Genomic DNA, 27,666 nt, shown 5'->3' on the forward strand with positions numbered 1-27,666 from the left:
GTACCTGTCCTTGGTTTTGTTTCTTCGTGCACGTGCACAAGGTGTAAGAGGGAAGCCTTTTGCTGTGCCTTTCCCCTGAGCACTTCACTATGCATCTGCTGATTAAACTCTATAACTATAGGTGCCATGGACACAGTGGTTTGGAGAGCTCCTGGTGGCTGGCATTGTGTCACAGTAGAAGATCAACTTTGGAGAATGTTGTTTTGTTTTTGGACAGAGCCCTTAGGTGATTGTTAGTGATTCTTGCTTCTGTGTTTTTAACTGATCTATTTGGACCTAAAGGAACACGTTGTGTATCTTTAAGGATTGTTTATAAGGATTCTGAAATGTGTTCCTTTGTATGGGTTAAAAATGTTGCTGTCTTCCAGGGTTTAAAAGCTTTTCTCTTTTCATGCCAAGATAACTTTGCCTCTTTCGCTTATGCAAGAGAAAATGTCTATTTCTTTCTTTCTGCTGTATAATGACCTAGACTTTCCTAGAATAATATTCAGCAGTAAACAAGTAAAGTATGGAAGACACTGCATTAACTCTGTGCAAAATAATTTTTGCTTTTGTAAATGGTCCCTCTGCTCTGTTTTGGTTTTGTGGGTGTGTCTCGTGGTGCTGGTGATCAGGCCCAGGCCACCGAGTTTCCAGACGAGTTCTGTCACCCCAGAATTTGTTTTGTTTTGTTTTTTGTATAAAATCTTGATGTCCGATTATTAAAGAGCCAAATGAGTGTTTCTTTCATTTTTCATTAGTTCAAAGTATATACCCTTTCTTACGTTATTCTTTTATAAAGTCTGGCACATTTATAATCTTTGACTGTAAAATAAAGACCTGATTATTGGTGTAAGAAGTACAACTATAATGCATGTATGTGAATTAAAGTAATTGGTTGTAAGGCTGCAGCTACTGTTACTGATCTACTCAGATCAGTCTCTGTCTCTCTCTCTTCATGTCTCTGTCTCTCTCTTCTCTCTCTCTCCCCCCTCCCTCCCCCCTTCCCTCCATCCCTCCCTCCCTCCCTACATCTTCCTCCCTTGCCTCTGTCCCCTCTTCTCTTTAATTTCAATCCCTGGGGCCTGGATGCAGATCTTTGCATGTGCTAGAGCAACACTTTACTGTTGAGCTGCACCCTAAGCCTCTTTTCCCCACTGCTCACCTCCCCGTGACCCATCCCCCACCCCCTACCCATGCCCCTTTGCATGTGCCCACACTGTAACATGATAGTGTTAATTCAGAAGTTCTCAGCAAGATTTTGTAGACACTGCAGTAAGGGAGGAGTTACATTTTAGTTCCCGTGCTGTCATTTCACATGTGTGTGTGTTGAAGTCTTCTGCTGAGTGAGTTGCAGATGCACATATTAAGTTGGCATTATGGACATGCGGTTGTGTCTAGCTCTTCCTTGACCTTAGTTGCAGATGTCTTGAAGACGTTGCCAAAGTCTGTTCAGTTCCAAGTTGTGCATTGGGATGGTTTTGAACTTTTGTTCAGCAGAGTTGCTGATCTAGCCAGAACTGCAGGCAGTCCATTAGGCTCTGTTATGTACTTCACTTTACGAGATCTTTATGGTCATACTGAGCCCTGCCAGGCTGCCTCCAGATATCACTTGTCCAGACACACAATGCAAAATGACCTCTAGGGCAACAAGAATAACAAATGAAAGGTCCTTAGTCATGTGGTTGAATGAGACTTTGAGAATCTGGAAAAGGAAACTGGCGAGAGAGGGATAAGATGTACCCGGAGTTGAAGGCTATTCAGGGAAGTGTATTCTCTTGCAGACAATAAGTATATGTCATTTTTCTAATTATACATTGCTGGTGACTGTTCTTCTGGGAATGTGGAAGAAAAGGAAAGTGAAACCAGAGATGGGCAATGAGTGAATGCTAGAAAATTTTAATAATTAATTAGTGAGCATCTATGGTACCCTAGGGCCTAGGTGCAGGGAAGATCATTGATCCATTTAATATAAACCTTGGAGACACTTGTTTCTGTATGTATTGTCACACTACTGTTGGGCTGTTGCAAAGCATGCCTGCTAATAAGCAGGCCGGAAATGAGGTTGCAACCTCACAGGTTCAGTGCACTGCTGGTGCTCCATCCATGTTGTCAGTAGCAGTGGAGTCTGATACTAACCATGCTTTCAGGGATTTTAGGCGTGTTATCTTTTTAGATGATGACTTTCTCCTTTTTTTCATAGTCATTGAAAATTAACAAATGTTGTTACGTTGATAGGTAGAAAATGACTTGCTTAGCTGTTTGGACTCGTTACTACTTTAGGCACAGACGGTGGTCGTGTTCCTTCTGGGATGCTTGGCTCATTGGGAACTGCGTGTTCACTTTGCTGGTTGTTTGCTCTGGAGACTTAGTTTATAGAGGCAGATTTTCATTTTTACAATAAGAAGCTGCATTGCCCACCAGTTCTCCCTGGAGGCCGAAGTGCTTTCTCATTGGAAGCAGAGTTTGCTTCAGAGCACATTCATATTGTAGGCCCGTTAAAGAAATGCTGCTTTTAATAAGAACCAAATATATGTGAAAGTTTGTCCTTGAATGAGAGTTTATCACCGTTGCCCTTTGGGTGAACCTTCAGTGGGAGCTGCTTCATTCAGGGCAGCATGATGTCATCGAATTCACAAAGTTCTCTGTAGCTAGAAAAAGACTCATTGTTCCCTGAAATAACCTAAAGGACTCAAAACTGCTGGCGCATTATTGGCTTCTTAGGTCTTCACTAAGTACTTCAGCTTCAAGGGGCTTTTCATCTTTTTCTGTGGGGTGGGGATTTCATAGGGTATGGAAAACAAACACTCTGACCCTGAATCTAAAGTGTATTCACAACAGTCCACTGCTGGCCTGACCTTGCTGGTGCTCCTGATACACGTAGAATGTGGATTTCTAACTGTTGGTTGTGTTCTTAAGTAGATCTAAATTTTGTTCAGTTTTTCAGCATAGCTTTAAAGTAGGAAGGACTCTGTCACTTGGGAAGGGAGGTTGGATGAGGGCAGCTGTGTTTGTGAGCAATGCTCCCTTATCTCAGTCTCTTGCAATTAGTCAACGTGTGACATCAAAATACACTAGGTGAGGTTGTTGTTGTTGTTTCTGTTTACTTGCTCTCTGCATGTTTGCTTCTCTGAGAACACATACTATAAACAGTCTGCTTCAAAGTTACCTTGTAACCATGTGCTCATGTGCTCATCCTGGCCTGCCTGGTGCTATTTTAAAGTAACTTGACAGTATTTCCTTTGCATGTAGCGTGATAAGACGCACTGTTAATCCTTGTAGCTATAGTAGGGATATAAATGGTGAGCTGTATATCTTGAAGTTCCTTCTCCTTTTCTTTGTTTATTATCTAAAAATAGCTGATAAGAGACTAGAAAGGCTGCTGAGCACTTGCTGCTCTTGTAGAGGTCCCAGCATTCCATGCTGGCTTACAGCTGTGACTCTAATTCCAGGGGGTCTTACTCTCTTTTCTTACCTCCATGGGAAGGTAACGGGCACAACGTGTGGTACACATAGATACATGCAAGCAACACACTCATATACATAAAATAAATCTAGAAAAATAATAAGGCTGACAAATGTTTGTAAAGGTGCTAACAATTTTTCTTCAGGTAGTTGGTCTGTGTCTTGTTTCTTTCAGATTGGGCTTGCAAGATACACAAAGTATTAAGTAGGATCAAGAATAGTCTCATTTTTGGTGCTGCCGAGATGGCTTGGTGGATAACAATGCTTATTGCCCTTGTAGAGGACCTGGTTTCAGTTCTTAGCACCCACATGGCATCCCTTGTAGCCTATAGCTCTAGTTCCTAAAGATCTATAAGCCCCTTCTTACCTCTATAGGCCCTTGAATGTGTGAGGCTTATATATGAACATACACTCAAGAATACACACATACATAAAAATGAATTAAAGGAAAACTCTCATTTTGAAATTACAATAGTTCTTTAGCGTACATTATTAAAAATGTGAACAATGACTCACTGTAATCCTTTCTAATGTTGCATCTGAATTTTGTATAAAAAAAGCTGTAACATAAGGTTTGGTGACATTTCATCCCTTTTGGTATCATCTAGTTTCTAATGAGATTATTGGTAATCAATACACAGTGTTCCCTAGCACCCAGTCTCTGCTCCTTGTTTCGTGCTCCTGAACTTTGCCTGCTACTTTTAAACGTGTAGGAAATGCTCTGCCTGCTGAAGTGAGCATCTTGACATGGTGATAGACCAGATGTTTGTCTTGCTTTCCTGAATCCATTCAGCAGTGATGCAGTCTCTAACAGAGTGGCTGAGATTCTGTCAACTCCCAACCACATCCCATATCCCTCAGCATAGGATTGGGTTCATTTCTAACCAAAGTGGATAGTCCTAGTTCAGTCAGACTTTCCTTTTGACGTTTTTTTCCCCTTCCTACTAGCTTCAGCATTTGCAGTTATTTTTCCATGTGACCTCCCTCCTAAGACATAAATGTCTCCTGTGTTAATTCCCTCCCTAAGACATAAATGTTGAATACCCTCCCTGCTGGGATTGGAGAACATTTAAAATGTCAATAAGTCTAGGGGAGAAAAAAAAGGATATTCATTTAATTTTTATAATATATTTATTTTTATTTTGTATATACATTAGTGTTTTACCTTTGGGTATGTCTGTATGAGATGTACTTAACATCTGTTGGATCCCCTGGAACAGGTGTTAAGACAGCTATGAGCTGCCACGTGGGTCCTGGGAATTGAACCCCAGACTTTAGGAAGAGCATCCAATGCTCTCAACAGCTGAGCCATCTCTCCAGCCCAGATACTCATTAAATATGAAAAGTACACTTTATTTTAATTTTCTATATTGTGATATTTCCAGAGCAAACTGGTGAGCAAAAGGCCTTAAAATCTCCGTGAAGGAGGTTCAAATTCATGATTTCCTTGTCTTTTTCTTCTGGCAGTTTAAAGGAGACTTATTTATTGTCACTATTTCACATATACAAAGAATTCATTTCTGAGTTGTATATCTGGAATATTTACTACTTCCTTTGTAAAGCAGACAGGACAGAGAGGCCCCTCCCCCACCCCACTTCCTCATCCTCCCCCCCCCCCCCCGTGGGAAATTCCAAGCATACCCATATCCAGATAACAATAGCACAGTAAACCAATAAACGGCCAGCTCAAGGCCCCTGTCGTCTGGCTGTGGTTCCACTGCAGCCAGGCTCTAAGTCCATCCCTGCCACCTTCATAAGTCCTAGTAAGTGCCAAACCATCTGTTGCTGTCACTTGCTCTATCTAGAATACAAAACTTAAGCCTTACACTTAACGGAGGACAGGAAATTGAGGGTTCCTCTTGGTTCTGTCTGTGACAAGAATCAAACAAACATCAAACAAAGGTGATGAATGATTCAGGAACATTGTTCTTGAAAACATCAGTTGACTTAACATCTGTGCAGTATAGAACAGAATTCGTTCCAAAAGAATGTTGGAACAATGGAAAATAATGGAAAATTGTTATGTTACTCTTTTGTTTGCCCTCATAAACGAAGTGGCTGTGTGGCTTTGTGATCATTTGGGCTTCTTGCTAAACATCAGCATGCCTGTGCTAGAGAGCCATGATTTTGTAGAGCTAGCAGTTCATGGTTTGGACGATTGCAAATCTTACATTTCAACACTATGTTCATGTCTGGCCATAACTACTAAATTAGATCTTACTTCATTTCTTGAAACAAGTTCAGATAAAGTTTTATGGGCTTGAGTCTTTTAAAATCTTGCCTTGAGTCGTACCTTGTCATTGTTGTTATTGTCTTTTCCTCCTCCTCCTCCTCCTCCTCCTCCTCCTCCTCCTCTATCTATTTCTTGAGTTTGTTCTTTCCATACCTTATCTGGCATCATCAAATAAGATTGACATCACCTTTACTGGGAGTATGTATTACATGGGAGTATGTATTAAGTATTTCGTGGAATTTGTATGAAGCATATTTAAATTGCTCATTTTCCTTTTAGCAGTTTAGCCTAAGGAACTTTTGGGTGAGATTGTTTCCTGTCCTAATCTGTGGTTCTTTATTACCCATCTCCTGCCTTCCCTCCCCTGCACCCCATATCTTCTCTTTTGTTCTGTTTCCCAGTTAACCCCATTGCTTGTTTTCTCTGGAGGGAGAAATCCAGTTCTGCTGTGAACCTAAAATGAAGTCTTTTCTTAAAGTAGGGATAGAGAGAGATGCATAGAAATCAGGAATAATTGTACCTTCAAGAAGAGCAGTGAGATCGCTTCTCGGCCTTTTGGCTAAGATCAAGTGAAGAAGAGCAGTGAGGCTGTGGACATGTAAACTCTGGGACTGTTAGAAGTGTTTGGTTGCATGTGCAGTACTTGTTTAGTGTGCAGGAAGCCCTTGGTTGGATTCCTAGCACTGCAGAATCCTAGTGTTCGTTCAGATGCTGTAGTCCCAGCAAAAAGTCAAGCCTGGGTCTGACGTTCAGAAGGCAGAGGCAGGAGGTTCTCTATGAGTTTTAGACCAGCCACAGGTACACAGTAAGACCCTGTGTAGTTCAAAATTCATGCTTACTTTAGCTGCATAGTGACTTTGAGGCCATCCTGGGCTGCATTAAAAAAAAAAAAAGTCTGTTTCCAACAAGCAGACACCCGTAAATGAAAAAAAAAAAAAAAAAGTCTATTGCTTTTACTAACTAAAGGTTCCCTTTGTAGAAGAATACAGACTAGTTTCAACTGTATCTTAGTGCTGAGGATTACTGGAAATTACTTGAAATAGCCGAGAAAGACAATATCTGAATAAATGAGTTTTTGCTGTGATTGAAAGTGTTTCTCAATCAAATGTCATGCATTTTTATGTATGGGTTCCGGGTTCTTTGAATCCATAGCCGGCCACCCTCCAGCAGACAGGTGTGTCACCTCAGTGAATTGAGGTTGTGCGTGTTCTGATGGATTTAGTTGCTCTTTTCTGCTCTTCCCATCACTAAGTCTCCACAACTGTTGTTTGTTTGTTTGTTTGTTTGTTTGTTTTAATGAATCCCCCTCCTTTTGCCCCAGCCGACCTCAGGAGATCCTCTCCAGCAGCCTTCTGAGTAGCATGCCTGGCCAGCATTTACTGTTAATTGGGAAATATTTCTATGAACTTGTGTGATCATTAGTTCTTTGAATTGCTCCTGTGTTTTATGTTATAGAATCTATCTGAGCTGATTATGCTATTATTTGTATCTCCAGTGCACAAAGGTCTAAGTTCTTTTTTTTTTTTCCTTTCTCCTGTAGCTCTTCCCCCTGGAAGTCCTGGCCCCATTACTCGACATGGGTCCTATGACAGCTTAGCCTCTGACCATAGTGGACAGGAAGATGAAGAATGGCTTTCCCAGGTAAATATATCGGGGCTACTACAATAAGGGAGAACAGAAATCTGTGTTTATTCTTTTCCTTACTGGAAAACGAAGAGAATTGGTCACTGGGTATTATTATTATTTCCATATTAAGAATGTCTCAAGTTGGGGGAAGGTTTGAGGGACCAGGAGGTGATAGGGACTCTATAAGAAAACCAACAGAGTCAACTAGCCTGGACTCTTTGGTGTTCCCAGAGACTAAACCACCAACCAAAGAGCATACATGGGCTGGACCTAGGTCCTCTACACTTAATATAGTAGATATGCAGCTTGGTCTTCATATGGGTCCCCCAACAACTGGAGAGGGGGCTGTCACTGACTGTGTTGCCTGCCTGTGGATCCTGTTCCCCCCACTGGGCTGCCTTGTCTGGCCTCAGTGGGAGAGGATTTGCATAAACTTGATGTATCAGGGTTGGTTGGTGCTCACAGGGGCTCTCCTTTTCTTAGAGGAGAAGGGGAAGAGAGAACTGAGAGAAGGTAGGGTCTGCAATCGGCATGTAAAGTGAATAAATAAATTAATGAGGAAAATAATGTCTCAGAAATGTTGCTGTAAGTTTCCACACATTGGATTTTATTGACATTTATCTCCAGTGTTTGCTTTGCCGTAGCACATACAAATGTCCAAATGTGTTTGTACGGGAAGCTGAACATTATTTTGTGCATAGTTCCCCCTGGGATCCCTGTCCTTGACGTGCTGCAGTCATTGGCCTCTAAACCTTTCCTAAAACAGCTTCAGCCAGCCACTCCTTGCCTTACCAGGTGACTGGGTCTTCAAGTGAAGGGCTTTGAAATAAAAGAGACTCAGGCAGATTTCACAGTGGAGCGATTACAGTGACTTCCTTACAGATGCTGTTGTGTCTGTCTCCAGTCTGACATCACAGGGGAGGATAATGACCTGTATCACATTACCAGTGTGACAGCTTTTATCAGACAGGTGCCTCTGAGAAGTGGAACCCTTTGTGGTGTTCTCAGGGAAGATAGCCTGAAAGCTGAAGTGACTCTAGAAACTGGAGGAATAAACCATTTCTACATAGCGTGTATTTATTCCATGACCGCAGCTATGCTCACAGATGCTCTGTAATCAGCGGTCCGGCTCCCCACATGCTGAGGCCCTTCCTCTCCTTGTGATCTCAAGACAAAATATCCCATTGTGCACAAGCTTGGTCCAAGAGCTCTGGCAAAGAAACCACTGTCCTTCACTTCAGCTTTTCCGTTAGAAGCAGGGGTAATGTGTGCTGTCAGTGTGAAAGTGTATACAATATGTTCGTCCTGCACACAACAGGAGCGTGAGCATGGCAACATCTGGCTACGGCCTCAGTGAGATTGCACAGGCATCTGTTTACCTCTCGGCTCTGTGACACTCATGGTTTGGAGCTTAAAATACACACAGTTCTTTATCTGTGGCCTAATTTACATTGCTGAATGCAACTCCCAGAAACGGAAATCACTGTCCTTGATCTGTGTTGTCTTTCCCGACATTAGATTGGGAGCCTGCATCCTCTCAGCCTTGCACACAACCGCATTCCAAACCTTGTCAGTTGTGTTTTTGTTCAGACTCAATTGTCATAATCTGAGAAACTTAATTAAATATAAACAATCAGGACACTCAAGGAATGTGGGAAGCCACTTCATAAAGCCTTTTCACAGAGGTGAATACAGCGCTGTCAAGTCTGGTAGAAGTATCGTCGGTTGATTTTTCCTGAAGATTTATTTAAACTGTTATTCCAAAGATCATTTGTAATGATATTTGGGTCCCCCCCCCACCCGCCCCGTCTTCAATTTGCTTTTTTTCTCACACTATTGAGTATAATCCTAGCAACTCCCCCACCCTTTACATGGAGCGGGATGCTTATAAGTTTGCATTGCTGTTTTACTGTGTGTAGATCCCTGTGTCAATGTTTATGACAGTTGAGAAAACATTTTGATCAAGTGTCGGTTACATGAGAGAAAACATAACAACTCCTTTATGTAAAAATAGATGTGAGGGATGGAGAGACAGCTTAGTGGTTAAGAGCACTGACTCTTCCAGAGGACCTGAGTCCCCAGCTCCCACATCAGCTGGCTCACAGCTGCCTGTAACTGTGTTCCTAGGGATCCTGTGCTATCTTTTGCCCTCCCTAGGCACGTTCACACATGTGACTTGTCCTCACACAGATCCATACACATAAATAAAACTTACATAAAATTAGATATAAGAATAATTGAAAGCAACATCAATATATTGCAGTATTATACATGGAAAGCAGCTTCATATGTGGAATTATTGGATTCCTTACCTTAGCATTGGAGAGCCAAAAATAACTGCACAGTTTTCAAGAACTTGAAAGGATTGCTTTTAGTCACTGTCACTGCATGCCCACATGGGGTAACTACTGACTTAGCTAAATCTACAAATTTGTCAGTCCCTAAGGACCTCATAGTAGTTCCATGAGACAGACAACCCGCACTTTCAAATCTATAGCTCCTTTTCCTCTCGGGATTTTGGTGGTTTGGGATACATGGTGTGGTTGTGTATATTGTGGGTATGTTAATGTGTTTATATTTCTACAATTTGGGGTTAAATTTTTCTTGAGATAATAATATAATTACATTATTTTCCCTTTCTCTTCCCTCCTTTCAAACCTTCCTTTGTACAAGTCCCCCACCTTCCATTGTCTTTAAACTCCATGGCCTCTTTCTCTTTAATTGTTGGTGTTGGTGTTGGTGGTGTATGTTTATTCACAAGAGTATGAATGCAGCCTGCTCAATCTGCATAATGTTACTTGTATGTTTTCCAGGCTGACCATTTAGTATTGGGCGGTCATTTGTGTGCTCTTCCTTAGGAAAGACTATTTCTCCCCCTCTGTAGTCCTTAGTTGCTTGTAGGGTTTTGTGTAGAGTTGAGGCTTTCTGAATACTCCCCTTTCCATACTACCTTGTCTGTTGGTGTTATCCTTGTCTAGGTTATGTTAGGCAGCCATATTGGTGAGACTTCATGGGCATACACTTTGTAGAAGACACAATCTCACAGCAAACTTCCTGTACCTCTGGCTCTTAGAATCATTCAGTTTCCTCTTCCATAATCATCCCTGAGCCTTTATTGTAGATATATATTCATTGGGACTGGACTCTACAACTCTGCATTTTGATATTTTATAGCTTTCTGTAACGGTCTTTCTTCTGTTGCAAAGAGAAGTTTCCTTGATGAAAGTTGAGAAGTAACCTACCTGTAGGTATAATGATAAATATTGAAACTATTAGCTAGGGATTGTGCTGGCCTAGTAAAAGTGGAGGCTGTAGGTTGTCCTCACAATTGTATGCCTGGTGTAGTCCCAGATGGTTGGCTGGGCTTTCAGTACCAGGAATGATGTTCCTTTTTAAGCAGGTCTTGGTCCAATTAGCAAGCTGTTGCTTACCACCAAGGCAAAGGTGCCACTAGTGTGCCCTTAATGTTTTGTAACATGCTGGTCATTGTTGTGGTTCATAAATGTCATAGCTGGTTTGCATAGCTGGGAGCTCACGTGACAAATTTGGTGCAGGAAAGCTGGTCCTCGGGGTACTCACCTTAAGGTCAAATCAAGCTCAGACCCTGTGGGTTCTGTGTCTGAAGTACATGGTGTCTTCCTTTCACATCTGATCACATACCAGGGCAATAGCCATAGTCTATAATGTTTTGTGAGTCTCCTGGAGAATGCTGACCAAGAATTCAAAAGGCTTCTCATCCCTGGTATTGGGGCTTTTGTCCTACTATATATGGCTCTTGTGGGAACAGTTTGATTATTTTAAGATTTAATTTTAAATAATTTAATTTAATATGCTTGTGTATGGGGTTATGTACTTGAGAATTCAGAAAGAGTTCTGTGTCATCTAGAATTTGCGCCATAAGCCATTGCAAGGCACCCATTGTGGGTATCGGGAACTAACTGAAGTCCTCTGCAAGAACAGTGCATGCTCTAAACCACTGAGCCATCTCTCAAGCCTCCTACAGTTTATTCTTAATGTCCATGAAATCCAGTCAAAAGATTTCAGAAATGCCCATGTAGGCCGTAATGTTGATTGTATTTTGCTCTGGGCGCTCTGGCTGCCTTTATTTCACTCAGATGGAAAGTGGGTGTTAAGGCCATAGTACCTTGAAACCATGACTGTGTCTCTTTTTCAGGTTGAAATTGTGACACACACCGGACCCCACAGGCGCCTGTGGATGGGCCCACAATTCCATTTCAAAACCATCCAAACCTCAGGCCAGACCACGGTCATATCAACTAGTTCTTCTGTGTTACAATCGCACGGACCTAGCGACACACCACAGCCGCTCTTGGACTTTGATACGGATGATCTAGATCTTAACAGCCTCAGGTAGGAGAGGGGAAACAGGAAGTTGCATGCAAGACAGGCTTCAAGTCTTCCTTTGAGATGAGTGTCCTCTCAGTATTCACACTTCTCCTTTTGACACAGTGTCCTGTTGCTGACTCCATGTTACCTGTCATTTGTTGTCATCGATTAGGAGCTGATCAGTGCAACACATATTTTAGTTCTTAAATGGAACACTTTAAAAAGCCAGCCAATTTATGCTTTGTGCATATGTGTGAATGTGCTGAGGGGCTTATTTTAATGTAATACAATATCTACTTATCTTCCTGTTCAAATCAGAGTGGAATATGGCTAGGTGGTAGTGGGTTACCTTAAATGAGTGCAGTCTGTGTCTCCGTCCGCAGAGTTACCAGTCAGTTAATAAGCTTTGACTTGGTGTAGTTGCCCACATCTTTAGTCTCAGCAGTCTGACTGGTGGTTTGTGAGTACAAGGCATAAGAACATCCTGTGCACAATTTAAAAATACCTGTTACACATCGAGAGTTTGCTTTAAAATAGCCTTCTGACCTTCCTTGTGTATCTTTTACAATGAAATTATAGGAAATTATATTCCAGCCACATGACAAAATGGCTTTATCTTTGTCAACAGCAGTAACAGCTTTTAAAAATAATAAAGCTAAGCTAGCTGTGATGGCACATAGCTTCAATTCAAACACGGGGAACTGAGTCACCTGAATCTCTGTGAGTTCGATGCTAGCAGGACTTTGTGCTAGAGACCCTTTCTCAAAACAAAACAAACAAAATTGTTGCCAGGCTAAATTAAATTAGACTCTCAAAAATTTAAATGGGATCCATGTCTAGAGGGGTGGAGACATAAAAGCCCTCCTGACTTTCCTTCTGGTGGTCTCCAGAGCATTGGCCACTTAAATGTCTGAGCATTAGCTCTTTCTCTCATTCCCCGGCTGTCTTGCCTTCACTAACCACTCAGAGCTGCTGCTGAAGTCAGAATCCAGGGTGTCTTCTTAATTTTAAAATTTTTATGTGCCTGTTTGTTTAGAGACTGATTCTGTAGCCCAGGTTATCTTGGAATTCACTGTGTAGTCCACATGGTTTTGAACTTGTGGATGTCCTCCTGCCTCAGCCTCCTGTTGAATGCTGAGATTTGGGATGTGATATAGTTCACCTGGCCTAGGCTTATTCTTCACTTCTCTTTTCTCCCAGAACATATGTTCATTGAGTTATGCCATTTATATCCCACAGTATATCTGGGAATTTGAGACTCTGTCCCCTGTGGGCACCGTGGATATCATGTGTGCTTTCAGTCCTTCTGGCCTCTGGTCACATGGCAGGACATTGGCTTCACTGTTTGTTTAAAACTATGACGTCCATTTTTTAAAAATCACAATACATTCTTCATGTTCATTACACCATCCTTTGCTTCATATACCATTAAGGTTGGTGTTGTGCTGGGTGTAATTGCGCGTTTACTTCTAATTCTAAAGGTAGAGTTACATTTAATCGCAGCAGAAATGCAGTAGATTTCTCAAGCCCAGTCTGGTCTGCATAGCAGAACAGATCAGATCCTGCCTTGCCTCTAAGAGAAGCCCATCTAATGTGAGCAGTAATGGATTCCTAGGTGTGAAATTGTCCTGTGATGACTCTGTTGTTGTGAACAGTATATTGCCACTGTGTAGTGTGATCTGATTCACCACAGTCTATCATCTCTTTTCTTCGTGTTTTACATTTCATTCTGTTGCTTGTAAAATAGCACTATGCATATATGCAGTAAACCCTCACCGTGTGATTGCCAGAAGTACATACATGCATTATTCCTCTACATTGCCTGGTGCGCAGACCTTTCAATTGTAGTTATTATCTTAATAGTATTTGTTCTGAAGCCTCTGGAGACTCAGCATTTATATATTATCTTTCTTTTGATAGCCTTTTGATATTGTGTTTAATAAGTCAGTTTGCTGAGGTCCAAGTTGATTATTACATTATTATTGATAATTTTAAGGAAGTTATTTAATAGCTGCATGGTCTGACCTCTGTGATAACAGGCACAACACAACCTGTTATCCTGTCTTATCCTTCCAAATAAAGTGCTATCAGTGATGATGGGGGGTGGTATCTCAGAGTTTTAAAATTATGGCAGAATGTGGTTGTGCACATCTTTAATCCCAACCCCTGGGGGAGGCAGAGTCAGGATAATCTCAATGAGTTTGAGGCCAGCCTGGTCTACGTTGAGTTCCAGGATAGGGCTACACTACATAAAGAGACCACACACACACACACACACACACACACACACTCCTGAATTTTTGCTGTTCTCTCTGATGTTGTTCATGAAACTGAAGAGTGTCAGAGCTGTTTGCATGTGTGCTTTGGAAAATATTCACTGTAAATTATCTTGCTTCTTTTTCAGTTCTATTACTTTTTTTTACTTCGGTTTTAACTTTTCAACTCCTTTCTTAAGCCACCAAACACCACGAGTTAACAATAGGTTGGAGTGGGGTGGGCAGGAGAATGGCAAGCTCTTGCCGCTTTACTTTTGTGTGTGAGTTTGGGACTGAGGCTCCTTTTTCTGTCTGTTATTAAAAGGTATGGTTCTTTAATGGATTGAGCCATACCAGCATTCATGATTTAAGGTCTGTTAGTTTCCTTGCCAGTAACATATGTGAACTAAATTAAATTGCATTGCAGGATCCAGCCTGTCCGCTCTGACCCAGTCAGCATGCCAGGGTCATCCCGTGCTGTCTCTGATCGGAGGGGAGTTTCCACAGTGACCGATGCTGCCTCAGGTAGGATGCTTACACAGCATTTCTTTGCTCTTGAAATTTATTTTCTTACACATTATAGAGGATGATGCTTATTTTCTTTCCTCCTTTGTTTTGTTGTTTGGAGTTTTCTATGTCTTTTTACAGCAGTGTGCCTCTGTTTGCTACTGAAAACTGCTGGGCACTCAAACATTCCTGGTGTCTATGAGTGGGGGGTGGGCCGTGGAACTGGCCCTTGATTAAATGTAATGAACATGGTACCGAAGGCTACGGGGTTGACGACTGTTTGCCTTTGATCACTTGGAATGTCAAGCAGCAACCTCGACAGAGAGCGTAAATACAGTGTATGGATTCAATTGACTCAACCTGTGCAGTATCAGCGTGCCTGATGTGTGGCAGTGGAGACAGTCCAAATGCTGTCTTAGCTAGTTTCATTGTGGAGATCGTGAAGCCTAGAAATTCATCAGCTTAACCCTGCTATATCTAGTACAGTTATTCATTTCCTAGCCTTGCAATCAGCCTGTGCATGTGTTGCATTAATTTCTGATTTTTTTGGTGACAGTTGCATCCTTTGAATTATAGAGGTGTTCTCAGCAAAGCCTGGTGAATCCCTGGGTTGTTTGTGGTAATGAGCTTTTGTGTGTCTAAGATCAGTTAGAAAGGGAGAACATTGCTGTGGTGGGGAACGTCTAAAGATCTCACAGGAGGGGTGTGTCCCAAGTCTCCCACAAGTGCATTCATCAGTAATTCTACAGTAGTCAAAAGGGTTGAATTAGAGCAAATTTTAATCTTTTGGTGGTTTCAAAATCCCCACAAATGGCTGATTTGATTGAGGCTTAAACTGAAAGAGAGAGGGAATCGTTAAAAACTGCTGCTTGACTCTAGCTCAGCATGCACAGGCGTTGCCTGTTTTCTAATGCTATTTGTTCATTTGGGTTCATTGATTGTACGTTAGATCTTATCAAACTGTCTATATCCAGGTTTATACCTTAACTTTAATGTAGGGTTTTCTATTAGAAAGTTCATTCTTGTTTTTCTGCTCTAAGTTAAAAATATGGCTGTCGCATGCAACAGGCAGGGAGGTGAGTAAGAGCCATACTGGCGTTTCTGCATCAGATCATCAAATCGGACTTTGGAGATCAGTAAGGAACAAACATTTGGGTAGCCTTGATCTTCCAGTGCTAACAGAGAGTGCTGGTTAAGATGAGGCCTTATGGGCTGGTGAGGTGGCTTAGCGGGTAAGAGTACTGACTGCTCTTCTGAAGGTCCTGAGTTCAAATCCCAGCAACCACATGGTGGCTCACAACCACCCATAGTGAGATCTGATGCCATCTTCTGGTGTGTCTAAATACAGCTGCAGTGTACTTATTTATAATAATAAATAAATCTTTGGGCCAGAGTGAGCAGGGACTGAGGAAGCAGAGTTGACCGGAATGAGCAGAGGTCCTAAATTCAATTCCCAACAACCACATGAAGGCTCACAACCATCTGTACAGCTACAGTGTATAGATGTTTATATACATAAAATAAATAAATAAATCTTTAAAAAACAAGATGAGGCCTTATTAGGCCTTTATTATATTCTTAAACTCTACAATATTATTAATTTTGCACTCAAACTATTAGGTACTTGTAATATGTGTTGATAAAGTGATTACCTTGTGTTAGGCATATTTGATATGATAACCTGAGGTAATAATACATATTATGTTGATCATAAAATAATTTTTGCTCTAGGTTAAGTTGTTTCATGAATACAGAAAAAGTTCAGTGAACCATGTAATACATTGTATTAGGTATTGTTGTTTGTTTGTTTGTTTGTTTATGTAGCAAAAACAGAATAGGTTGATTTTTGAGCAGCACTGAGTAGTACGTTTTCACACTCGATCTGCTTCTGCCACTGTCAAAGCCTGAGAGTTTGTGGGTTGTTGTTCTGCGGCCTTGACCCTCTGAAATTGCAATCTTTTCGTGCCTAAGCCCCGTTTTTATTCTCGGCCCATTTTTCCTTTTGAAATCTGTTTCCTTCATGAACCAGCAGGACAGTGAGCAAAGAGACCTTAGCCGTGGGGAATCAGATTTCTGTGTTATTCTCCTGGGACACCTCACATGGTTCGGCCCCTTTTGATAAGAGTCTGTGTTGCTCATTACTTTGGTTGAGTATATAATATTCTGTATCCAGCCTCCATCTTCTTGAATCAGAGCACTGCTGTTAACAGAACTACTGTCCTGCAAATGATTAACACAGTGAGACTAACTGATTATAGTTCTTTGTGGAAAGATATTTATGAGTAAATTTGAATAGATCCTATTTTTAAAAAGAAAAGATTTATTTATGTTCATGACACTGTTGCTGTCTTCAGACACACCAGAAGAGGACATCAGATCCCATTACAAATAGTTGTGAGCCACCATGTGGTTGCTGGGAATTGAACTCAAGATCTCTGGAAGAGCAGTTGGTGCTCTTAACTGCTGAGCCATCTCTCCAGCCCAAATACTTTAATTTTTTTAATCCTTTTTTTTTTTTTAGGGCAGTGATTCTCTTTATTTTAGAAATGGGGGTGGCTGCACATACAAAAATTGCCACAGAGTGATTCAAACTTGGAAAACTTACAGAAAAAAAAAAAGTTCCCTGCCCCCCACCCCATAGTCCTCGCCCTCTGACGTAAGGCTGTGCCATTTTCCCATGGCCTATACAAAATAAAACAGAACCCGACCAATCCATTCGTGATGGCCTTGGCTGTGCTGTGTGGATCCCAGGTTCTGGCTCAGTCAGACTTTTCCTTCTCCTTCATGTGCAAGAAGACGATGCTGAAGATGAAGAGCCCGGCCATCATTTTTTTTAAGGCAATAAATTTGTTGAAATTGTCCCTGAACCAGGAAGTGCAGATTTCAATGTAGCCCACACATTTGAGTTGTGTTTTGAAGTTTGGTGAACTGTTACGTACAGAAAATCCGCAGCATGGGAGCTCCTCCTTTAGACTTCATTGCTCTGCATTTCCTTCTTCCATTTTATACTGCTTCACGGGATGTATTTACATTTCTCCTATGGCATGTGTTAGAGCTGGCCTTCAGTTTCTGGGACAGAACCTTCTCTATCTAACTCTGTGGTGGGGATCCTTTTTATATAAAAACCTTACAAAGATAGTAAAATGAACTTTAATATCGCACACACTTTTCTGACAGTAAATTTCAAAGTGAAAATACCTTTTTTAAACCTTGTAATTGGGAGCTGGAAAGATGTCTCTTCTCTTAGGAGCCCTTACTGCTCTTCCTGAGGACATGGGTTGAGTTTGCAGCACTCACATGACATCTCACAACCATCTGTCAGTCGAGTACCAAGGGATCTAGTGTTCTCTTCAGGCCTCTGTGAACACTGCACAGATGGGGTTCATAGACATGCAGGCAGCCAAAACCTCATACACACAAAGTAAAGTAATAAAGGGGGAAGATTCTTAAACCTTGTATGTGAAATTTTTATTTTGGCTGTCTGTGTGTGATGTGGCACCACATAAAGGACAGTATGTTGATACCAAAAGAGATAAGCTGGATGTTATTCCAATTTGCTTAAGAGCTTTCTTTCACAATTTGCCACGTACTTATTGCCATTCCATTCCTTCATGTAGAACACACACACACACACACACACACACACACACACAAAGCCTGTGAACTTCCATGGTTTAAGCACAGGGAACCCTGTCTCTGCACGCATGTGCATGTTAGCTTCTCACCGGGGCCACGGGTGACTGATAGCAGACATTGTGTTTGGTTGTGAGCTGTTTCCATCTTAAGAGCACCATTATGGAGCAAAGTCTCTGCACTTTTACCCTATGGCACAAACCACCCAATTGCAGATAGGTCTGCCCTGATTGCTCATATTCACACACACCCAAATAATTTAAGAAACTGTGGTTTTAAATCATAAATAATATTCTTGAGCAAAACCTTAGGTTAATTTCTTCACATTTTCTCTATAAATTTTTACACTTTTAATACCCCACTTTTCTCATTGTTTATACCTATTATTTTAATTGGTGTCTCATTTGAATTTAGCTTCTCCGTTCCCCCCTCCTACAGTCTTCCCATGTAGAGCCAGCAGTCCTGCTGTAGCCCTCCCAATGCAGGGAGCACAGACATGCGCTTGTTTGTTCTTTGGTTTGTCCATCTTACTTTAAAGACAGTGGTGTCGTAGTTTCTTGATTTGCATAATTAAATTGAAGAGCCTCTGGAGATCCAGGTCACATTGTGTCCTAGTCTGCCTAGAGGTTGATGCTTACCAACAAAAAATTCAAAGGACTGAGATTAAAGGACAGATATTCTGGATCTGCATTCAGAGGAGACAGAGCTTGTAAATTGATCCACAGTTGCCATTCGGATCAGAGGTATACCTTTTTAGCCATCATAATCCTAAACCATCTAAGGTGCTGACAAGAAGATCTACCTGGTGCAGCAGTGTGGGTCAGTGGTTACAAAACTGCAGCTGAGAAGCTGGGATTTTTATATTCATGCTCAAATCTTCAATAAGTTATCTTTTCTACCTAGCTTCTTGTTCTCTGAGCTCTCAAGTGGAAAATGAGAATTCCTACACAGACTTTGGATTCTCTTTACTTCTAAGAGATGTATTCCAGTAATTTCCTAAGGTGATTTCCCAAATATAAAATATATAATGTTCTTTAGAAATACAAAGGTAGTTTTTTTTTTGAAAAAATGATAAGGTTTGCAAGTTCCAGACATTGCGAGTGATTATAAAGTGACGAAAACTTTAGGCTTGTCTCTTAGGTCTTCAAAGCTTGTGTTGGAACAATAAGAGGATTAAGGAGAAATGAGAATTAAGGTGAAATGAGAAGGCTCAGTGCTGACCTGTGAGCAGCCCTTCTGAGGAGGAAAGTACCAAACTCAGTTATTAAGACTAGCGTTTTAAATCAGAGATGCTCAAGTATGGGCAATATATCTGCTCTCATTGTTTGAACACTATCATCTGTATAAAATTTAAAAGTAAGTTTTAGAGAATAGGTTAAACAAAAACAAAATATAAACCTCTGTTTGAGCCTAAGGAAAGAATGAGGTTGGAATGTTCATGGAGTTGGAAGCCTGAGGCAGTAGTGCCACCCCAATAATGAGACTGTTCAGTGACATGAGTGTTAAATTGTTAGTGTGATGCTGTTCTCAGTTGTGTCCAAGGCAACACGCTGGAACCTGGTCTCCTGATAATCTACTGCATGTGCTTGAGAATGGCCACAGAAAAGGCTAAAGGAAATAATCAAAATGAAAATGGTTGTTCCTGAGAAAAGACTAGTTCTGGAAGCTTGTGGTGCCAAGAACAAGGACGGCTGGGACTCCTTTCACAGCTCTACCTATAAATAAGTGATTTCAGAATTAAAGCACTTCTGAGGTGTGTGTCCCCACAGCTCCCTGTGACAGTAAAGCAGGAGGATTGCTTGAGCCCATGAATATGAGGGGATCCTGAACAGCTAGCAAGACCCAGTGGCAAATAAATGAACAAAACCCTTGTTAAAGTGTCCTTTATTAAAAGAAGAACTGAGCTAGGTTTATTCAGTCTGTTTCAGCTTGGAAATGTGACTTGCTTTGGGTCAACTTAGAGGCATTTTTAAATTTACTGTACAATTTGCTACTTTATACATATGCTAATCATACAGCCCAGTGAATCTTTACAATCATATAAAGACCATTCAGACCAACAGAATATTTCTATCAATAAAGGAGTTACCATGTCCTACCTCAGTCAGTACTGACTCTAATGCACCATAATTAGCTTTGCCTTTTTGGAACTTGTTGTAATTGAATCATTTCACACATATACTTAAAGCATTTTGGTTAATGATTTGAGATCCTTGTATGTTTATCACTAGTTAATGCAAGAATGAATGCACCTAGCTATTGCACTGATAGAAACTACTATAATAATTTAATTATTAGAGTTGTATTTGGACTTAGCAAGTGTTTTTGAAGAATACAATTCTCCTTGAAAGACCAGTTAACAGTAAATTAGTATTTTGGTGATGTTTTGTTTTGTTTTGTTTTTCAAGACAGGGTTTCTCTGTGTAGTCCTGGCTGTCCTAGAACTCACTCTGTAAACCAGGCTGGCCTTGAACTCAGAAATCCACCTGCCTCTGCCTCCCAAGTGCTGGGATTAAAGGCGTGTGCCACCATGCCTGGCTGGTGATTTAAAAAAAAAAAAAATATGTTTCTTTCACTTTGAGAAAAATGATTAATCATAATCATAATAATTTTAAAAATCAAATTAAACCTTTCTACTGAAAATTAGAAAACTGAGAACCTTGTATCTTACTGTCCTCCCTTTTGGACCCAATACTTGAGGAGATTTCTAGTTAAATGTGTGATATTAACCAGTATAATTTCTCAGATCATATAGTAAAGCATACATTGTTATGAAAGATGCAGCTCTTTTCAAATGATCAAATTCATGTTGTGCTGTAGTAGGTTTTTATGTATTTCTTCCCAAAGAATTTAATGTTATAAGGAAGGAAAAGTGACTGGAGCTAAGGTGTCAGCTTCACATCCATAGATCATCCCACAGTTAAGATGCTGTTAGTGATCTGTTCTTTCCATCGCAGGCCTGAGTGCAGCCAACTTTTCTTGACATGGTTCAACCAAAGGCTGTTTTAATCTATAAGAATTTTAGCTATGTGTAGCGGCATGTATCTGTAGTCTTAGCCATAAGGAGGCTGAGGTTGGAGAATTGTAAATTCAGGGTCAGCCCTAGCTACATAAAAATAACTGTCATGCCAGACATTGGTGGCCCCCACCTTTAATCCACTTGGAGGATTAAAGAACTTGGGAGGCAGAAGCAGGCAGATTTCTGAGTTTGAGGCCAGCCTGGTCTACAGAGAGAGTTCCAAGACAGCCAGGGCTACACAGAGAAACCCTGCCTGCCTCGAAAAACCAAAAAAAAATTTTTTTAAAAGTGTCATAAAAGATTTTATTAACCTTAAGATTAAATATTACATAAGTATTTTAAATGCTGACTGGTGTAAGGTACATAAATGAAACTTCTATGGGTGGTGTGTGGATCAATACAAAGGAATTCTGACAAAAACTGATTGTAAATCACTGCTATGTATGAGTTCCCACACACACACTGAATACTGGACCTGAAATTCAGATGACATTTGCTTGAGGTTTCATCATGTCTGTACTTTTGGAGAGCTGCCATCTTTAAGATGTTGAATGTAGCCGGGCGTGGTGGCGCATGCCTTTAATCCCAGCACTTGGGAGGCAGAGGCAGGTGAATTTCTGAGTTCGAGGCCAGCCTGGTCTACAGAGTGAGTTCCAGGACAGCCAGGACTATACAGAGAAACCCTTTCTCGAAAAACAAACAAACAAACAAAAAAACAACAAAACAAAACAAAACAAAACAAAAAAAAGATACTGAATGTAGCCAGACACGCTGTAGTTACAACAGTGTAGGAGGCCAAGACAGGAAGGGTCCCTGAGCCTGTACCTGTGTCTCTGAAAGAAGTCAGATTGTTAAATGCATAGCAGCCAGTGCTCTTAATTAACCACTGAGCCATGTCTCCAGCCCCTCAGAGCTATGCCTTTTTTAGACCTCCTTCAATCTCCCTGTTACCTGATATGTTTCTATATCATTAATAAAACTTATTTATTAATGTCCCTGATGCTAACATGTTAGCATATTTTATTTTCAGTCTTCATTATCTAGAATGAAGTACTTTTTATATGTTTTAGTTATATCCAGAAACCTAAATGTTTTTAATAACACTAGAATTTTTATAGTTGTCACTGTGTAAAGATGATTTTCTTTCTCCCCATTATTTCTATTTGTCCTTATCACACTTGCTTGGATTTCCATGAATCTGCTGAACCAAAATAGCGTCATTTAGCATGATTGTCCAAGTCCTAGGGTGAAGAATTAACATTTTACTATTAAATATGATCTTAGTTAGAGGGTCTTTGTATTTTTTTTAAAGATTTATTTATTACATGTAAGTACACTGTAGCTGTCTTCAGACACTCCAGAAGAGCGTGTCAGATCTTGTTACGGATGGTTATGAGCCACCATGTGGTTGCTGGGATTTGAACTTCAGACCTTCGGAAGAGCAGTCGGGTGCTCTTACCCACTGAGTCATCTCACCAGCCCTGTATTATATTTATAATAAAATTTTCTCTGAAGAAAATGGATGAAATTTGAAAAAGATATGAAGTGATATTTTGTGAGTCAAAAGTATAAACTATGTTACAAGAGATAGTTCATTGAGCCAGGCATGACTATGACTCGGGAGGCTGAGGCAGGGTGATTAGGAGTTCCAGGCCAGTCCTGTCTACATGAGTCCTTGTGTGATGGTTTGGATGAGATTGGCCCTCATAGCCTCATAGATTTGGATGCTTGGTCCCTAGCTGGAGAAACTGTTTCAGGAAGATTAGGAGGTATGGCTTTGTTGGAGGAGGTATGTCAGTTTCAAAAGCCTACACCAGTCCCAGTCCCATTGTTCCCTGCCTCCAACTTGTGAATAAGATCGCCAGGCAGTGGTGGCACACGCCTTTAATCTCAGCACTTGGGAGGCAGAGGCAGGCGGATTTCTTAGTTTGAGGTCAGCCTGGTCTACAGAGTGAGTTCCAGGACAGCCAGGGCTATACAGAGAAACCCTATCTTGACTCCCCCCCCCCCCCAAAAAAAAAGATGTAGACCTTAGCTACCTGCTCTAGCTCCATTCATGCCTGGTGCAATGCCTCCCGCCACGATGGTCACTGATTAACCCTCAGAAGCAGTAATCAAGCCCCCCAATTAATTGCTTTATTTTATAAGTTGCCTTGATCATGGTGTCTCCATGCAGAAAGAGAAAAGTAACTGAAACACCACGTCTCAGAAATCAAGAAAATAATAATTGAAGGTCGCATACCAAGGTCGCTGAAAGAACCATGCCTTCAAAAACAGGTCAAAACTTAGCAAAACGATGAAGAGAGTAGACCAGAAATGGAGCAGCTTCACCAGCAGGTTTGTGGTTGCCAGTAGCCATCTAAGTCTTGCAGACACGTTAGGGAGGGGCTTTTATAAGGTAAAAAGAAATATATGAAGGGCTGCAAACGCACAATTCTGAGAGCGGTTGCTAGAAAGAAAAGTGAATCCACCTGTCTCTTTCCCCAGGTGTGAATACACCACTGTCTCTTCCCCCACAGGTGTGAATGCACCACTGTCTCTCTCTCCCCCCACAGGTGTGAATGCACCACTGTCTCTCTCTCCCCCCACAGGTATGAATGCACCACTGTCTCTCTCTCCCCCCACAGGTATGAATGCACCACTGTCTCTCTCTCTCCCCCCCCCCCAGGTGTGAATGCACCACTCTCTCTTCCCAGGTGTGAACCAACTGTCTTTTTCTTTCCCCAGGTTTGGGTGATGGCTTTCAGTTTTGATAAAACTGGACATTGGAAAGAGGAGCTGATTTTTCAACTTTCCCTGTCAGCATGAGACTCCTGTCTCATAGATAAGGCTTTGTGAGACGTTTGTAGGGTCTTCACCAGCCTACAGAAGGAAACACTATCAGGAAGCAGTTTATAGGCAGCAAGATGCTCAACATTGTATTCAGTGTCTTCACATGTCTTATCTCATTTAATTTCCTCATTTAAGATCACAGGTCCATTTCCCAAATATCCCAAGAATAAATCCTAAGACACCTTGCTCCTGGTGCTTAGAATTACTTAAAAGTGCATTATGGTGACACCTCAGTAAGTCTAAATCTCTTTCTGTTCTACTTGATCAAATATTCATTTCAAATCCGTGTGTGCTGAAATGAGCCATGTGGGAGCCAAGAGAATCAGCTATTCGGGTGGTGAAAATGTGTGAACGCAGCTGGCAGATGACATTCCAGAACAATGAATTCCCATCTTGTCCTTGTTGCTTTGGGCAACAACTGACAGGCCTGACTGGTCATTGGCTTTCTAGTTCTGGCACTTATAGGAATGAAATTCTTTGTGTCACAGATACTTAAAAGCCATCCCTGTTAGGGTGGATAAAAACTATGCTGGAGGGTCCTTCCTCCATGGAGATGTAAGCAATATGGTCTGGAGGTCTGGAGTTCTTGACCTGAACCTATAATTATTTGGGCATTCACACACACACACACACACACACACACACACACACACACACACACTCACATTCAGAGTTGTGGGGCTCAGTTGTGCATGGAGACAAAAAAAAAAAAACAAAAACAAAAAGAAAAAAAAACCCAACCAAACAAAAAAGAACCTTTGTCTCTGTGTTCTTCATTACATTTAAGAGGCTTTGGTGTGGCGGTGTAAGATTAGATGAGATTAGAACATTGTACCTTCAGGACATTGGGTACAGAAGGAAGTTTATGCATCAGCTCTGAAACCATCTTGACTCTTGCACAAGTTATAACCTTAATGAACAGCTTGTGGTTGTGAAGTTTTCAAATTTCATTGAGCCAAATACCTAGATTTGAGTAGAGGTTTTAATAATACTTTAGATTTGGCACTCTCTGTACCATCAAATACCACGCTGAGAAAGTGAGTTGAGAAATCGGAATCTGTGGTGTGATCCAAGGGCAGCCACAAGGATAAGGATGGGGTTCCTTGTTCTGTGGACCGTGCTGTAGATCACTGCGCCTCATGAAATAGTGGAGTATAGGCAGAAAGAAGTGGGTGGAGAGGGAGGTGCAGGTATGGATTCTGTTCTGTAGAATCTTAGGATCCAACCTTGGGCAAAGGGCAAGCCATGCTTTGTAATGGGCTCTCTCTGGGCTACCAAGATGGTTCAGTGGATAAAGGCCGGAGTTTGATCCCCAGAGAACACATGGTGAAAGTGGACAGTTATCTCCCACTTCCATACATCTGGCAATACATGATAAATCTAATTTTTATAAACAAGAAAGTCTAAGAGACTAAAAATCTCTTCATACATGTTTTACACACTACAGAACAAAGATTGTTCTAGCAGAGCCACTGACTTCCAATCACACATGAGGCATTCTACCATCAAGTGGTTAGAAGTTTGTATGCTGAGTCTTTAGTTCTATTATATGACTAAGCCTGGAAAACTTTCTTGGCTTATATTCCTTTATTAATTAGGCTTGTCATTTTACTATGGTCATTGTTCCTTCATGTACAACAAAAGTTCAGAATGTTTCAAGTTAGATTTTATATCATTCTTTTAAAAATGCATGTGTTGGGACTGGACAGGTAGCTTGGCTATTAAAAGCTCTTGCTGTTCCTTTAGAGGCCTGTTTTCAGTTCACAGCACCATATAGTGGCTCACAGTTCTAGGGAATCTGACACCTTCTTAATTCCATAGACACTAGGTACACATATGGTACATACATATACACATGTAGGGAAAACACTTGTAAACATAAAGTAAATAAGTCAAATTTTAAAGTTAGAAAAAAATCTGCATATGTTTACCCAGACTGTTTCCTATTGCGAGCAACAATAAAACTTAAGGTTTTAGAGCACTGTACTCGGTGGTGCCCTAGCAGATTGGATTTACCTTTGTACCTCATTGACGCGAACACACTTCTGCTTGCTAGGATCTGTGGTCAGAGCTAGCAAGCATACAGTAAAATAATTGATGTAGCTTTTTTGGCTGTGCTAACTTGACTTCAGCTTTCCTTGAGGGAATTTAAAGAACTACTATTTCAAGCTGGGCAGTGGTGGCACACGCCGTTAATCCCAGCACTTGGGAGGCAGAGGCAGGTGGATTTCTGAGTTCAAGGCCGGCCTGGTCTACAGAGTGAGTTCCAGTGCAGCCAGGGCTACACAGAGAAACCAAAAAGAAAAGAGAGAAAAAAAGAACTATTAGAACGTTCCAGAATTAGTAATAGAATTGCAAAATTATATTTATCAGCATATGCTTTTGTTTTAGGCAACACCAAGAGAGGGTGTGGTTGGGTTTTGTATGGTGTATGGAGTCTTTGGCAAATCTGGAAAGTACCTGTTGCTCATGGTTAAGACTTGTCCAAGAAAATTACGATGGTGTCTCCTTGGCTCCTCAAGCTCAGATGGACAACATGGGGATGCTGTCTCAAAGAGAAATTTCCATAGAGATAGATGTGGACACAAAACCTTCAAGCTAAGCTTGAAATTTCAGCACAGTTCCCCACTTACATCTTCTCCAGACCATATTATTTAAAATGTAGACTGTGTGCATGCCAAAGAAAAGACTGCTTTTACCCATGCTTTTCTCAGCATGCAGAGGTCTCAGAAAACCCCTTTACACCCACCTCCACCACCCCTGTATCTGAAATGTCTGATTTTATAACATGAGAAGGCCTGGGCACTTGGGAGGCAGAGGCAGGTTGATTTCTGAGGTCGAGGCCAGCCTGGTCTACAGAGTGAGTTCTAGGACAGCCAGGGTTGAGAAACTCTTGTCTCGAAAGAACAACAACAACAACAACAAAAGAAAACAAAAAAAAACCCAAAAAACAAAGAAGGGCCGGGTCCTAAGTGAGAACTTGCTGTGGTGTTGGAGGCTCTGCGGCCTCTCTTGTTACTCTGCTGCCTTGGTTCTTCCTCTCTTCTTAAACATCTCCTCTTAACACTTATCAAATATTAAAGTAACTGGATCATCACCTTCTTTATGTTCTGTTGACCCCTAAATAATTCCCAAAATACAGTAAGGGTAATGAATTCAACATTTCCAAATAGAACATTGGAACCACATTTTTATATTTGATGCAAATAGTACTTACCTCGAGACTACTGTGCAGCAGCAAGACGTGGAAATTTTTCTTCCCTTGGAGTCTTTTAGACTACATACATGTCGTATTTTTGCAAAACAAAATTTGAAAAAAATTTAAGTGCTTACAGATTTTTTTTTATTATGTTTTACAAAGAAAAGAAAAGAAAAGAAAAGAAAAGAAAAGAAAAGAAAAGAAAAGAAAAGAAAAGCAGCCAAGGTCAAGATGAATGACTGTTGTCTGCTGTTCTGTAGTTCTGTAGGATTGGTTGTTCACTAGTGTGCTTCTGGGACTTCCTTGCATCCTCTAGGATCTTGGCTAATGTGTTGATCAAGACTGCCAATTTTGTATTCCTGAAGTAATCAGGGAGTGTGGGTATGTGTGTGTTACACCTAGGAAGTGTGTGTTACACACACACACTTTAAAATATTCTCTTATTGTTATTACATGTGAATGGATGTTTTCCTTGAGTGTGTGTCTGTGCACATCATGAATGTCTGATATCTGAAGATGCCCAAAGAAGCCAGAGAAGACATTGGATCCTGGAACTGTAGTAACAGAGGGT

General features: G+C 41.0%; 1 protein-coding gene across 26 annotated transcripts in view; it reads left to right on the plus strand.

The window, feature by feature from the left end:
- Nucleotides 1-27,666, plus strand: part of Bcas3 (breast carcinoma amplified sequence 3) — a 472,949-nt gene that overhangs the window by 216,455 nt on the left and 228,828 nt on the right. For all 26 annotated transcript variants that reach the window (XR_001779924.2, XM_030245679.1, XM_030245680.1 and 23 more), the window contains 3 exons: nucleotides 7,218-7,318; nucleotides 11,478-11,674; nucleotides 14,333-14,430. Coding sequence is in view for 25 of the 26 variants with exons in the window: in XM_030245679.1 (XP_030101539.1) it covers nucleotides 7,218-7,318; nucleotides 11,478-11,674; nucleotides 14,333-14,430 (396 nt within the window). In the remaining variant the exon portion in view is untranslated. The remainder of the gene's footprint in view (nucleotides 1-7,217; nucleotides 7,319-11,477; nucleotides 11,675-14,332; nucleotides 14,431-27,666) is intronic.

The sequence above is a fragment of the Mus musculus genome, chromosome 11, assembly GCF_000001635.26.
Source record: "Mus musculus strain C57BL/6J chromosome 11, GRCm38.p6 C57BL/6J".
Lineage (NCBI taxonomy): Eukaryota > Metazoa > Chordata > Mammalia > Rodentia > Muridae > Mus > Mus musculus.